At 45.3% G+C, this 14,257-nt stretch overlaps 1 protein-coding gene across 1 annotated transcript in view; it reads left to right on the top strand.

Annotated features, from left to right (window-relative positions):
• Positions 1 to 14,257, top strand: part of HMCN2 (hemicentin 2) — a 191,600-nt gene that overhangs the window by 87,971 nt on the left and 89,372 nt on the right. The window contains 8 exon segments of the mRNA XM_043980824.1: positions 296 to 574; positions 1,467 to 1,748; positions 4,291 to 4,399; positions 5,079 to 5,248; positions 7,637 to 7,791; positions 8,492 to 8,588; positions 8,802 to 8,897; positions 10,639 to 10,815. Of these exon segments, the coding sequence (XP_043836759.1) occupies positions 296 to 574; positions 1,467 to 1,748; positions 4,291 to 4,399; positions 5,079 to 5,248; positions 7,637 to 7,791; positions 8,492 to 8,588; positions 8,802 to 8,897; positions 10,639 to 10,815 (1,365 nt within the window).

Here is a 14,257-nt window from a genome sequence, read left to right as displayed (position 1 = left end):
TTCCCTGACTTGGAGGGTGGTTGCCTCTTAGGTCACAGCCCATGTGGAGCAGGGTGTTTGTGTGGAGGGAAGTGGGGGGTAGGGGAATGAAGCCTGTCGGGATCTTGTTGCATGTTGGCTCCAGCTCTGCTTTGGCATGTTTCTTGTGCGGACATCTCCACCACATCACATCTGCCGTGCCTGCTTTGCTCCTGGCACTGTAACTGTCTGCCACCCTAGAAAGAACAGCCCTGGCTGCCCTCCAGGTGCATGTAGGAGCTCTCTATGACCTGGGCCTCCCTCTGTCCCCTCTCAGCACCCCCTACCATCTGGGGCTCCAATGAGACAGGCGAGGTGGCCGTCATGGAAGACCATGTGGTCCGCCTTCAGTGTGATGCCCGTGGTGTCCCCACCCCGACCATCACCTGGTTCAAAGATGGGTACCCCCTCCGTGCCAGCACCCAGGTGGCTTATGCCAAAGGGGGGCGGCACTTGCATCTGGGGAGGGCCCGGGTCTCCGACTCTGGGCTGTACACCTGCCAGGCCAGCAATGCAGCGGGAATAGCTGAGAAAGCTGTGAGGCTGGATGTCTATGGTGAGATGACTCCCAGGGAGGGCGGGAGAGAAAATGGAATAAGGGTGGGCAGGGGGACAAGCAGTGAGGACAAGAGTCAGGAGCAAGAAGTTTGCTCTGAGGCCTGGCCTTCTAAGCCTACCTCCTCACCCTAGAGCAGGGGTCCCCGTATTTTAACCCCTGGTGCCCTCATCACACTGAGCTTGCTCTTTAGGGAGCAGGTGTGGGGCTATGGGATGGAGTGGAATCAGACAACAGGCACTCATGTGGTGGGACTTGGGGCCCTCTATGAAGTTTGGAACAGTAATGTGTCCTACTTCATCCACTGGGGAATACACTTAGAGAACCCATTCTTCCTAAGAGGTTGAATAGGCTGGAAATTCATTGTGCTCAATGAAGATTCTGATGAGCTCCTGGTGGACTGGTCTACAGGGAGTTTTTAAAGAAAGTGGGGGTATTTGTGGTCCATCTCTAACCCTGGAGGTTGGCATCAGGGTGTGAGGCTCCCTTCAGCTTGGTCCCAGGTCCCACAGCACTCTCAGGGCAGGACTAGTTGGCTCTGCTTTGATTTTTCAAGGGCCTTCTTTGGAAGGAAAATGAATTTGAATCTTGTCTCTTCTTGGTTTTGCCAAGGTTAGTTTCCTGCTGCCTGAGTGGGGAATTTAGGCATCTTTAGTTCCTCTCTTTCCCTCTCCTTTTTTCCTTCCCAGATATATCCTCCTACTCTGTCCTTAAGACTGGGTCTGGGTATAGATATCATTGATGTTAGCAGATATGGGCAGTCCGGTCCACAGGTAGAGATGTAAGGGCCCTTCTAGCCCTACATTCCAAGGCCCCAGAGGGGAAAGGGGATGAGACACCTCTTTTTGGCTTTGAGATCCTCCTTGAAATGAACCCCTCATTTCTTTTCCAGTTCCACCCACTATCGAGGGTGCTGATGGAGGCCCATTAGTGGTAAAGGCAGTAACTGGGAGGCCCCTGGCCCTGGGGTGCTCAGCGAGTGGCCATCCACCACCCACCCTCACGTGGCACCAGGATGGGAGCCCATTGACAGAGAGCAACGGGACATGGCTCCAGGAGCGGGGCCGAGTGCTGAGGCTGGAGAGTGTGACAGAGGCGGCTTCGGGGCACTATAGCTGTTTGGCCAACAGCCCTGCTGGAGAGACAATGCTCCATTACATGGTGGAGGTGCAGGGTGAGTGGCTCCATCCAGGTGGCTGGAGTGTGGGTCCAGGGCACTGAGGTTATTGTTGTCAGAACATCCATCCCCACTGATCCTCCATGGGATACTGGGGGGCCTCTGGGAAAGATAGGGAATGCTCAGTTATACCCACAGGGAACTAGGATTAATTGTTATTGATTAATTAATTGGTTGATTGTCATTGTCAAATTAGTTGTCATGCTTTCCTTCATTCTCATTCATTTGTTCCAAGAAGCATAATATAGTAGAAAAAGTGCTGCACTTGAAGTCAAGAGACTTGGGTTCAAATCCTTCCTCCAACTAGCTCTGTAATCCTAGACAAATCACTTGCCTCCTCTGAATCTTGGTTTCCTCATCAATAAAATGGGAATAATAATAGTATCTACCTTACAGAGTTATGGGTAAATTGTTAGAGAAGTGCAAGGTTATTGTTTACTCATTCAACAAGAGCTAATTGAGTGCCCTCCACATACTCTACAGAGTTTTGGACTCTGTGGGTGTGCTGGGTTGGGGGGAGGGGACATAATAGAAGAGATGAGAATTAGCCTTACTACTACTACTACTACTACTACTACTACTACTACTACTACTTCTTCTTCTTCTCCTTCTCCTTCTCCTTCTCCTTCTCCTTCTCCTTCTCCTCCTCCTCCTCCTCTTCCTCCTCCTTCTTTGCGGGACAATGAGTGTTAAGTGACTTTCCCAGGGTCACACAGCTAGTAAGTGTCAAGTGTCTGAGACCGGATTTGAACTCAGGTCCTCCTGAATCCAAAGCCAGCGCTTTATCCACTGAGCCACCTAGCTGCCCTCTTAACCTTACTTCTTTTTTTTTTTTTTTTTTTTTTTAGTGAGGCATTTGGGGTTAAGTGACTTGCCCAGGGTCACACAGCTAGTTAGTGTTAAGTGTCTGAGGCTGGATTTGAACTCGGGTACTCCTGACTCCAGGGCCGGTGCTTTATCCACTGCGCCACCTAGCTGCCCCTTAGCCTTACTTCTTACACATACACAATGCGTTATATTTATCAAATCACTTTTCTAGCCAGTATTTTATTTGATCAATCAACAATATTTATTAAGCAACTATTACGTGTCAGACACTGGGCACATAGGATACAAGTACAAAGAATGAAACGAGCCCTATTTGCAAAGATCTTAACATCTTCATAGCATTCCTCTGTGGTGGCTTTGTTTTTGTTTTTGTCCAGCCCTATGGTTTCATTGGTTTAGGGAATTCCTGGTAAGGAAAATCCCTCTACTAATGCTAATTGGTAACTTCCAGTTGTAGAGAGGTGCCCGAAGCACTTTCTCAGGGGCACACAGGCAATCTGTGTCAGAGGTGAGATTCAAATCCAAGTCTCCCTGATTCCAAGGCCAGCTGTCTATCTACTATCCATGATAAATTATTCCTATTTAGTTCAGACTCAGATTCAGGTAAAGTATTTGCTTGAGGTCATGCTCTAGAGCCAAGACTACAACTTGGATCTATTGGCTCCCAGTTGAGTGACATTTCCCCCTCACTATAGAGTGGTTAATGTCACCTCTGTCATACCTTGGAATAAGCTACTACAATGATGTCAGATGTAAACAGAAATGGGGCCACTAATAGTGTGGATTAACCTCCCCTCCCCTGTTTGTGTTTTTAATTTGGGAGGAAGAAAGGAAGGTTAATGGGAGGTATAGTTAGTAATAATGTAATACTAATGTCTTAAGGGGTCATTGTAATATTTCAAATTCACTCAAGGGAAGATCAAATAGCATGACAAGCAGAACTTTTAAAATGAAAGAATAGAGGGGCAGCTAGGTGGTGCAGTGGATAAAGCACCAGCCCTGGATTCAGTACGACCTGAGTTCAAATCTGGCCTCCAACACTTGACACTTACTAGCTGTGTGACCCTCGGCAAGTCACTTAACCCTCATTGCCCCACAAAAAAACCCCCAAACCCCAAAACAAAACAAAAAAGAAAGGATAGAATTATATACTTAGAGCAACTGGTATGAGATAGAATTCATAATTTCATATACAGTTCTATTTTTTGCATGTTTTGATTTATGTATGAAAATTCTCTATGCTTTTTAAATGCAGCATTAAATTAAAAAACCCAAAGAAGTTATAATTTAGCTTTTTTGGAAGACCTTTAGTGATTGGGAACCCACCGCTTTCCATTTTGTCATGTTACAATAACTGATTTGCTCTCCAAAATTTGGACCCATTGTTTCTAGTTCTGTACTGCTGCTTCTCATCTAATTTTTTTTACTTCAAATAAAAATGTTTATTAAAAAGAAAAAGAAATGGGGCCACCAAACAGTTCATTAAGAGCCCTGCTGGCCTCATAGGGACTTAGAAAACGACATTAACATTATCTATGTTCTATTGTTTTTTATCTATTTTCATTAAATATTTCCCAATTACATTTTAATCTCAATTCCTTGGAGTCTTGTAGCCACCTAATGTTTGATACCTCTAAGCTACAGAACAACCAATGAGGGGTATTGCCTGGTCAGCTGCTGCCATTCACCCAATTGTATGTCCTGTCCCCAGTACCCCCACAACTGCTGGTAGGAGAAGGCTCGGGACAGGTGACTACAGTCAAGGGACATTCCTTGGAGCTTCCCTGTCAGGCCACAGGCTCCCCGACTCCGACTGTACAGTATGTATGGAGAGGTGGGGATGGGGGGGGGGGGTGGAAACGTTGCAAGTGGAAGGGAATTTGTACCTCCTGGATGTCAGGGATATATTTTCACTAGAATTAATTACCCTCCTGGGTCCAGCAAGTACAGAGCTGAGCAGTCTCTATGGAGACCTATTCCTATGTTCCCCTATACCATGAAGGTAGGAAGGGCCTGTTGGGTACCCCTGGCCAAAGCAAGAAGGGTGGAGGCAGAGAACTGCCCAGTAACTAGATTGTATTACAAGATGAAACCCTGAAAGTTTACCCAAGGGGCCTTGGGTCCTGACTGCCCAGTGTTGCTTCTCCTGAGCTCATTTTTGCCATTGGAAAGGTACCAAGAGTACCAAGATGTTCCTCTGCTGTTCTAATGAGGTAGCACAGTGGTTAGAGTACTGGCCCTGGAATCTGGAGGACCTGAGTTCAAACCTCACTTCAGATACTTATTAGTTGTGTGACCCTGGCCAAATCCCTTAAGTTTTCTTTGCCTCTGTTTCCTTATGTATAAAATGGAAATATTAATAGCACCTCCCTCACAGTGAAGATCCAAAAAATATAACATAGAAAGCATTTTGCAAACCCCAACTCTTACATCAATGCTAGTTATTGTTATTACTTCCTCATCCTCACCCTGCTCCCACTCTGAAACATGGATTCTCAGGTGGCTCCGGAGTGGCCAGCCTGCTGAGGAGTTTCCTGGTGTGAAGGTATCCACGGATAGGGCCATGCTACAGATTGACCACGTGGAGCCAGACCACAGTGGGCTCTTCGCCTGCCAGGCCACCAACGAAGCTGGCACTGCTGGGGCTGAGGTGGAGGTCTTGGTGCTTGGTGAGTATGGGGCTGTCTCAGTCTCTGAAACAGAGACCAGAGAGGCCTGGTGGGAGAGAGATGGGGGCGCTCCATTGGAGGCTCGTGGATGTGTCTTGGCCCAGCCTGCCATGGAGGCCAGGGCGGGTGGTTCTTTGGCCATCCTGTTGGTGATCTACCTCATGGAGGGCCAGTCCAGGGAATCGAATCAAGGCAGATAGCTCAGAGGAAGATGATTTTAGACTATCTTTCCCAAAGCTCATTAAAGAGCGGGCTTAAAGGGCTTAGTCTGGGCTGGTTTCAGGAAAGAAAAGACTGATTCCTGGTATTCTCCTCTACTACCTCTGAGCCCTTCACACTATTTCACTTAATAATAGTCCTATGAATATCCCTACTTTGCAAATGAAACTGAGGCACAGAGAGGAAGTCATTTGCCCCAGACTACCCAGTGAGAGGGTGGGGAGCCACAAGCAGAACTTAGGCCTCCTGACTTCCAGGCCAGGGACTTTTATTTTCTCTCATAGTGTCGTGGACAGAGCAGGACAGAGAAGACTGGGCTCTGCCACTTGTTGGCCGTTTGATCCTGGGCAAAGCATTTAGCTTCTCAGAAACTCAGGGTCTTCATCTCTAAAATGGGAATAAAATATGTATGTTGCCTAGAGGATTTTGTATTTGTTCCTAGAGGTAATAGGGAGCCATTAGAATTTCTTGAGTTAGGGGGTGACATGGTTGGATCTCTTTAGGAAAATCACTTTGGTGGCTGAATGGAAGATGGATTGGAGTGGGGAGAGACTTGAGGCAGGCCAATCACCAGTAGATTTTTGAAATAGTCCAGGCTTGAGGTGACGAGGCCCTGTACTAGGGTGGTGGCAGTGTCAGAGGAGAGAAGGGGGCCTGTTGAAGAGATACTGGAAAAGTGAATTTTTTTTTAAGTGAGGCAACTGGGGTTAAGTGACTTGCCCAGGGTCACACAGCTAGTTAAGTGTTAAGTGTCTGAGGCCGGATTTGAACTCAGGTACTCCTGACTCCAGGGCCGGTGCTCTATCCACTGCGCCACCTCGCTGCCCCGGAAAAGTGAAATTAACAGGCCTTGACAACACATTGCATTTGGGGAGTGACAGATAGTGAGGACTCAAGGATGTCACCTAGGCTCTCAGTCCAAGGGATTGAGAGAATGATCTCCTCATGACAGTACATGGAAAGTAGGAGGTGGGGAGGGTTTAGGGAGAAATAATGAGTTTGATTTTGGACATGTTGAGTTTAAGATGTCTGCTGAACACCTAGGTTGAGATGTCTGAAAGACAGTTGGAGTTTCAAGGATGGACATCAGCAGAGAATTTGGGGCAGATGGGTAGATATGAGAATCATCAGCATAGAGATGATAACTAAATATAAAGGAGCTGATGAAATCACTGAGTAAAGTAATATAGGGGGAGAAGAGAAGAGGACCCAGGACTGAATCCTGAGGGATCCCTATGGGGTTAGAGATTCTAATCTGGTTGAAGATCTAGCAAAAGCGGCAGAGAAGGTGTGGTCAGATAGGCAGGGGAAGACCCAGGACAGTGAGGTCCTGAGAGAAGAGAATATCGAGAAGAGGGCAATCTATACTGTCAAAGGCTATAGAGAGGTGGAAGACAATGAGGGTTGAGAAAAAAAATCACTGGATTTGGCATCTGAGATCTAAGAGGTCACTGGTAACTTTGGAGAGAGCAATTTCCATGGAATGATAAAATGGAAAGCCAGGTTGTAAGGGGTTAAGAAGAGAGTGAGAGGATAGGAAGTGGAGGCACCTATTTATTGTAAGCAACCTTTTTGAGGAGTTTAGCCACAAAAGGGAGAAGAGATATAGGATGATAGTGGGGATGGGTGGATAAAGGGATTTTTTTTTCAAGATGATGGAGATGTAGACATGTTTATAGGCAGTAGGGAATGGGCTGGTAGAAAGGGAGAGATAAATGAGAGATTAGGGATGACAGAGGGGACAATCTGTTGGAGGAGATGAGATGGAATGGGGTCAGTTGAGCAGGTAGAGGGGTTAGCCTTGGTAAGGAGTGAGGCCACCTCATCATGTGAGAGGAATGAAGGAGAGAGTGGCAGAAGGCATCGGAATGATAAGAAATGAGGAAAAGGGGAGGAGGAAGCTCATGGTGAATGGCCTCAATTTTTTTTTTCGGTAAAATGAGGCAAAGTTCTCCTTTGCGAAGATGGGAGGAGGAAGAGTCATGGGAAGTTTGAGGAAGGGTGAAAAGGTTTGCAAGAGCCTCAGTGGAGAGTGGGATTAATGAGTTGATAAGGGAGATATGGCAGGATTGCAGGTCCTCCCAGGTCATGGTGTCTGGATGACCTCTACCCTTTCCCAGTGAGGTGCAGGGGATTCCAATGCCTTCATTTTCTCTCCTCCTGGTGCAGAGCACCCATCAGTTACCATCCTTGAGGGTGAGAACCTCACAGCACCTTTCCTCCAGCCTGTGACGATCCAGTGTGTGGCAGCTGGGATGCCAGTGCCAAGCCTCAGCTGGTGGAAGAATGGGGTTTCTTTGGTGACCACAGGGGGCAGCTTGCAGGTAGGCTCCATGCTTCCTGAGTTTGGGCATTTCAGATGCCATGGAGGCTTATAGCAGCTATTTGGGCTCCTGGCCCTGCTTCAGACCCACTTGTGGGATGGGGAGGCTTGAGTAAACCTGTGGCTGATCTAAGATGAGAAATGAACAGCAGGCATTGGAGGTGACTTGAGTGGTGGGAACGTGCTGCTTTCTGTCTTGGGATGGGATGGGATGGCCTCATGTTGGGGGAATGGGAATCAGTATAGTGCAATCAAAAGAGCACTGGTTGTGGGAGTCAGAGGACCTGGGTTCAAATACTGACGCTGGTGATGACTAGCTGTGTGACCTTGGGCCAATCTCTTTACCTCTCTGGGCTTCATATTCCTCATGTGTTTGAAAAAGTTGGAGTAGATTGGCCTCCGAGGTCCTTTCCAGCTTTACATCTACAGTCCTCTTTGATTGTATAACTCACACCTCTCTGGCTCCCTACAGTGGGGGGTTGTTGTTCAGGGCCGCTTCTCTGGAGTCAGGAGGGGGCTGACTCCAGGGAAGAGAATAACTCATCGGATCTCAGCTTCTGCCTTCTGACCAGCCCAACACTGGCATAGAGCCTGGTCCCAGAGAGGCACTAGACTGGGCCATGGAAGAAACAAGCCGAGCTGGCCATGCCAGGGATGGCCACGGAGGGAGGTGCCCCCTCCCAGTCTATTTTTTCTTTTAGATCGAGAAGGTAGATCTGAGGGATGAAGGCATCTATACTTGCATGGCTACCAACCTGGCTGGAGAGGCCAAGAGGGATGTGGTGCTGAAGGTGCTGGGTGAGGAATTAGGGTATGGGGAGCCTCACTTCCTGCCACTGACCTCTGGGCAGGGAGCCAACCAAACCAAGGGAGTTCTTGGGAGATCTTGGGTTCCTGGGGCTAAGGGGTGTCTGGTTTGGGCCATGGGGTTTGTGGTTAGGGGACTGAGACTTGAGCTGTCCATTGTGCCTGTGCCTTGCTGGGTGGGCTTCTCACCTTCTCTTTCCCTAGTGCCCCCCAACATTGAGCCGGGCCTAGTGAATAAGGCTGTGCTGGAGAACACCTCAGCATCCTTGGAGTGCTTGGCATCCGGAGTCCCTACTCCCAGTAAGACAACCTTTTCTGAGTTCCTTGCCCAGGCAACCCCATATCCTCCTTGGCTGCATCTATCTACATGCTCTGTGAGATTCGTTTGCATCCCATAAATGAAAAGCAATGTGGTACAGTGTTGAGTGATAGATTTGCTGCTGTCAGAGGACCTGGGATTTAATCCTGGCTTTGTTACCTCCCAGCTGTGTGACTTTGGGCCATCATCTAACCTCTCTGGGCCCTTGGTTTGTTGTGGTTCAGTTGTTTCAGTCATGTCTGACTCTCCATGGCCCTATTTGGGGTAAGATACTGGAGTGGTTTGCCATTTCCTTCTCCAGCTCATTTTACAGATGAAGAAACTAAGTTAAACAAGGTTAAGTGACTTGCCCAAGGTCACACAGCTAGAAAATATCTGAGTCTGGATTTGAACTCAGGTTTTCCTGACTCCAGGCCCAGCACTCTATCCACTATGCCACCTAGCTGCCCAAGCTAATGGAGGTTATCATCGCTAAAATGAGGGTGTTGGACTGAATGGCCTCATAAACCTATGATCCTTTGAACCTCAGTGAATATTAGTCACTCTTTTTTTTTTTAGTGAGGCAATTGGGGTTAAGTGACTTGCCCAGGGTCACACAGCTAGTAAGTGTTAAATGTCTGAGGCTGGATTTGAACTCAGGTACTCCTGACTCCAGGGCCGGTGCTCTATCCACTGCGCCACCTAGCTGCCCCAATATTAGTCACTCTTTAGTTAAGATGTGTGTGAACAAGAAAGTGCATCCTGACAAATTGAAATTGTTTAGGATTTTTATCCCAAATCTGAGATGTCTCCATTCTGAGATGTGGGTTGATGAGGGCCTGTCCTAGAGCTGATGACTAGACTATGTGACCTTCATGCACCCTCATCCTGTTATTTTGTTATGTGGAGTAGTAGTAGAGAAGTTAGAGAAAAAGATGTGGGGCTGAAGGTAGATGCAGAGAGCAGGACTTAATCCTGAAGATAGAAGTTAAGATAGAAGATAGAAGCCACAGAGAGCTGTGTTCAGGATCAGTGTGGTATCCTTTGGAACTTGTTACCCAGAAAGTTAGTATTGGTTGAAAATATAAAAATTCAAAGAAGGTTTAGATAAATTCTTGAAGATTGATCCCTCCATGGAAGGTTATTGAAGGAAGCTTGGGGGCTTGAGGGGGCATGTCCCTAACTTATTGGGTTGATGTCAACCATGGTCTTGTCCAGATCATCCCTGGTGGCCTCATCAAAGACATACTTCCATATAGGGAAGAATGTGGCATGCCACTGTTAATGTCCTCATGGGGTTAGATAAAGCACTATAGAATTGTGAATGTTTATTTCCATGGGTCCGTGCAGCTCAAGACATTCGTTCTGCATAGAATCATTCATTTAACACCAGAAAGGGACCTTAGAGGTCATCAAACCCCACTCTCTTATTTAGCAGATGAAGAAAGTAGGGCCCCTAGTGGTGAAGGAATTCATCTAAGGTCACCAAATTTGTAAGTGTTTAAGATAGGATTCAAACCCAGTTCTTCTTGATTCCAAGTCCAGAACTCCATCCACTACATCACTTTGCCTCTCCCTAGGTTACAGATACTTTCCCCTGTATGTCATCCTTCCCTAGAGGTACATTTCCATCCATGAATTTATAGAATAATTATATCTTCAGAATCAATCTCTACTTCTTTGAGCATCCTGTCCAGCTCCTGAGAAGACTGATCTGGACTTTTTTGCTGCTCTCTTTCTCAGGAATATCATGGTTTAGGGGCCTCCAGCCTATTTCTCCTAAGCCTGGTGTGATGGTGTCAGCTGATGGGAGGGTTCTCCGGATCAAGCGTGCCCGGCTGTCTGATGCAGGAAGTTACCGGTGTGTGGCATCCAATGTGGTGGGCACCAGTGAGCTGAAATTTGGTCTTCGGGTTAATGGTGAGCAGCTTTTGTGGGAGAGGATACCTTGACTCTGGAAGTTCTTGATTTTAGAAAAACACAGCCCTTTGGAGGAGACAATGTCCTTGGCCAAGGGACCTCTAGAGGCTGCATGACTTATCCTGAGCTGCCTAGATACTCCTTGCTTGAGGCAAAGAGTCTATGGTATAAATCAGAAGTGTCAAACCCCCGTCCCCACACACTCCCAAGTGTGGCTGAACCCAATCAAAATATAATTAGGACATATTTTAAAAAATAAATAAAAATACAATGAAACATAGATAATGTTAATATGTAGTTTTCTAAGTCAGTATGTGGCCTGCAGGGATTCTTATATCTAAACCATCTTAGTGGCCCTCATTTTTATTTGAGTTTGACACCACTCACCAAAGTTTTATTCAACATCTATGAGAGCCCATGCCTGTTGAGTTTTACTTATAGCCACCCCATCCAAACCTTTTGACTCACCACAGGTATATCTGTTCATTAGTTTGTGGAACAACAAACATCTATTTGGTTAGCAGTAATAGCAAATAATTATTAAAAATGCATAAATCTCTGTGCTAGGTACTAGGGAGATGCAAAATTTATGTAAAATATGGTCCTTACCCTTATGGAGATTGTAGGCAAGCAGGGAAGTAAGATCCCAAAACAAATAATTATAATGCCTATCACAAGTGTGTTAAAGGACCTCTGGAGAAAATTGAATGGCACTAGAAAGGAGTATACATTTTTCTCAGCTGTATGGGGCACCTTCACAAAATTGATATGTATTAGGGCATAAAACCTCACAAATAGATGCAGAAGGGGCCAGAGCCAAGATGGTGGAATACAGGTAGCAACCCAGCTGAACTCTCCCAATATCTCCCTCTGAACAACTTTCACATAACTCCTAAATTGAATCTTGGAGCATCAGGGCCAAGAAAAGGTCAGAGTGAGACATTTTTCCATCCTAAGAAAACTTAGGCAGTTGGCAGTAGATGTCTGTGATATCAGGGTAGGGGCCCATCCCAGAAAGTGGCAGTGGCACAAGTGGTGGCTCTTGGAGGTGACCATGATGGTGGCAGCAGTAGCAGTATCTTCAGGAACTCTCAACACAGAAACTATAAGGGGGTCACAGACAATTTGTCAGAAAGGGATTACAGGGGACACTTTGCTGGCAGTAGGTACAGCTAGTGTTGATTGACAACTCTTGCTCATAAGTAGTTCTGGGTCACCATTCTAGGGCAGAGAGGAGCACTTATGATTGGTTACCAGGAAGCAAGGGCCCTGATTGCAGTTCCAAGGCAGAAAGCAGCACTAGTGCTTGTGGCTACAGGGAAAGCAGGGGACTGGGTCACAGTTTCAGGGCCAAGAAAAGCAGCACTAGTGTATGTATGGCTGCAAGATAGAAAGGATAGAGTGCAGATCAAGAGAGCAGTGCTCACACCTCTCCTTGGATCACTCTACCTTGAAAGCACCAAAAACTTGCAGAACCCCAGAACTAGCTCTGAAAACAGCAGCATGAAAAATCTGAAGCTTAAGACAGTGCCCCTCCCACACCCAGGTGAACAGAGACCAACTTTAGTATAAAGTTCAAAATCAAGAAATGGGTGAAAAAGTGAGCAAGCAACAAAAAAAGAACCACCATAAAAAGCTGCTACAATTTCAGGGAACAGTCAAGACATAATCTCGGAAGACAATAATGTGACAACAGTTACAACTAATGCCTCAAAGAAGAAGACTAATTGGACACAAGCCCAACAAGAATTCCTGGAAGGGTTAAAGAGATAAGAGTGGTAGAGGAAAAATTGAAAAAAGAAATGAGAACGATGCAAGAAAATTATGACAATAGAATTAACAGCTTGGTAAAAAAAAAAAGGCACAGAAATTCCTGAAAATAACACCTTAAAAACAGAATTGCCTTAATGCTAAACAAAATATAAAACCTCACTGAAGAAGTCCTTAAAAAGCAGAATAGGACAAATGGAAAAGGAGGTATAAAAATTCACTGAAGAAAAGAATTTCTCAAAAATTAGAATTATGCAACTGAAAGATAAGGACTCAATGAGACATCAAGAAATAAAAAAAGACAAAAGAATGAAACAATAGAAGAAAAATTAAATATCTCATCAGAAAAATGGCTGATCTGGAAATAGATCAAGGAGAGATAATTTAAGAATTACTGGACTTCTTGAAAGCCACAATCAAACAAAGAGGCTAGATTTAATATTTCCAGAAATTATCAAATAAAACTGCCCTGATTTCTTAGATCTAGAAGTTAAAGTAGGAATGGAAAGAATCCACTGATAACCTCCTAAAAGAAATCCCAAAATGAAAACTCCTGGGAGTATTATAGACAAATTCCAAAGCTCCCAGGTCAAGGAGAAAATATTGCAATCAGCCAGAAAGAAAGAATCCAGATATCATGGAGCTACAATCAGGAGGCAGTAATCACACAAGGATTAGCAGCTTCCACTTTAAAGGAGCAGAGGATTTGGAATGTGATATTCTGGAAAGCAAAGGAGTTAGAACTGCAATAAAGAATAATCTATTCAGCAAAACTGAGTATAATCCTTGGGGTGGGGTGGAAATGGATATTTATTGAAATAGAGGACTTTCAAGCATTCTTTTTTTTTTTTTTTAGTGAGGCAATTGGGGTTAAGTGACTTGCCCAAGGTCACACAGCTAGTAAGTGTTAAGTGTCTGAGGCCAGATTTGAACTCAGGTACTCCTGACTCCAGGGCTGGTGCTTTATCCACTGCGCCACCTAGCTGTCCCACTTTCAAGCATTCTTGATGGAAAGAACAGAGCTAAGTAGAAAATTTGATGTTCAAACATAAGATTCAAAAGAAACATGAAAGAGTAATTATAAGGGACTTAGTAAAGTTAAACTGTTTACATTCTTACATAGGAAGATGATACATGTAACTCCTAAGAACTTTATCATCATTGGTGCCATTAGATATCTACGCAGAGGACATGGGTGTGAGTCGATTATGTTGTAATGATCTAAAAAAAATAAAGGGTAGAAAGAGGGTTGCACTGGAAGAAGAGGAAAGAGAAGTAAAATGTAGGAAATTTTCTACATAAAAGAGGCATGCAAGGAAGAGCTTTTATAGTGGAGGGGGAAATGGGGAAGTGATAAGCAATGATTGAATCTCACTCACGTTAGAAACTGTTCAAAGAGGGAAGAATGACAGACATTAAATGCATCATTTTCAGAGCATAATGCACTAAAATTATATTAAAGGGTTACTAAACAAAGTATTATGTTCAGTCCAAAGGGGAAGGTTATTATCAATGAAGAAATCAATGGAAGCTTCATGGGGGAGATGGCATAAAAGATGGATAGAATTTCAGTAAATAAATAGAATGAGAGAGAATGCCCCAAGTATAGGAAACAGCTTAAGGAAAGGCACAGAGATCATGGGGTCACAGATTTAGAGATGAAAGAAGTCAT

The sequence above is a fragment of the Dromiciops gliroides genome, chromosome 2 (assembly GCF_019393635.1).
Source record: "Dromiciops gliroides isolate mDroGli1 chromosome 2, mDroGli1.pri, whole genome shotgun sequence".
NCBI classification, from domain to species: domain Eukaryota; kingdom Metazoa; phylum Chordata; class Mammalia; order Microbiotheria; family Microbiotheriidae; genus Dromiciops; species Dromiciops gliroides.
Note: the sequence above shows the minus strand (reverse complement) of the source record. Positions and strands in the feature narration are given on the sequence as shown.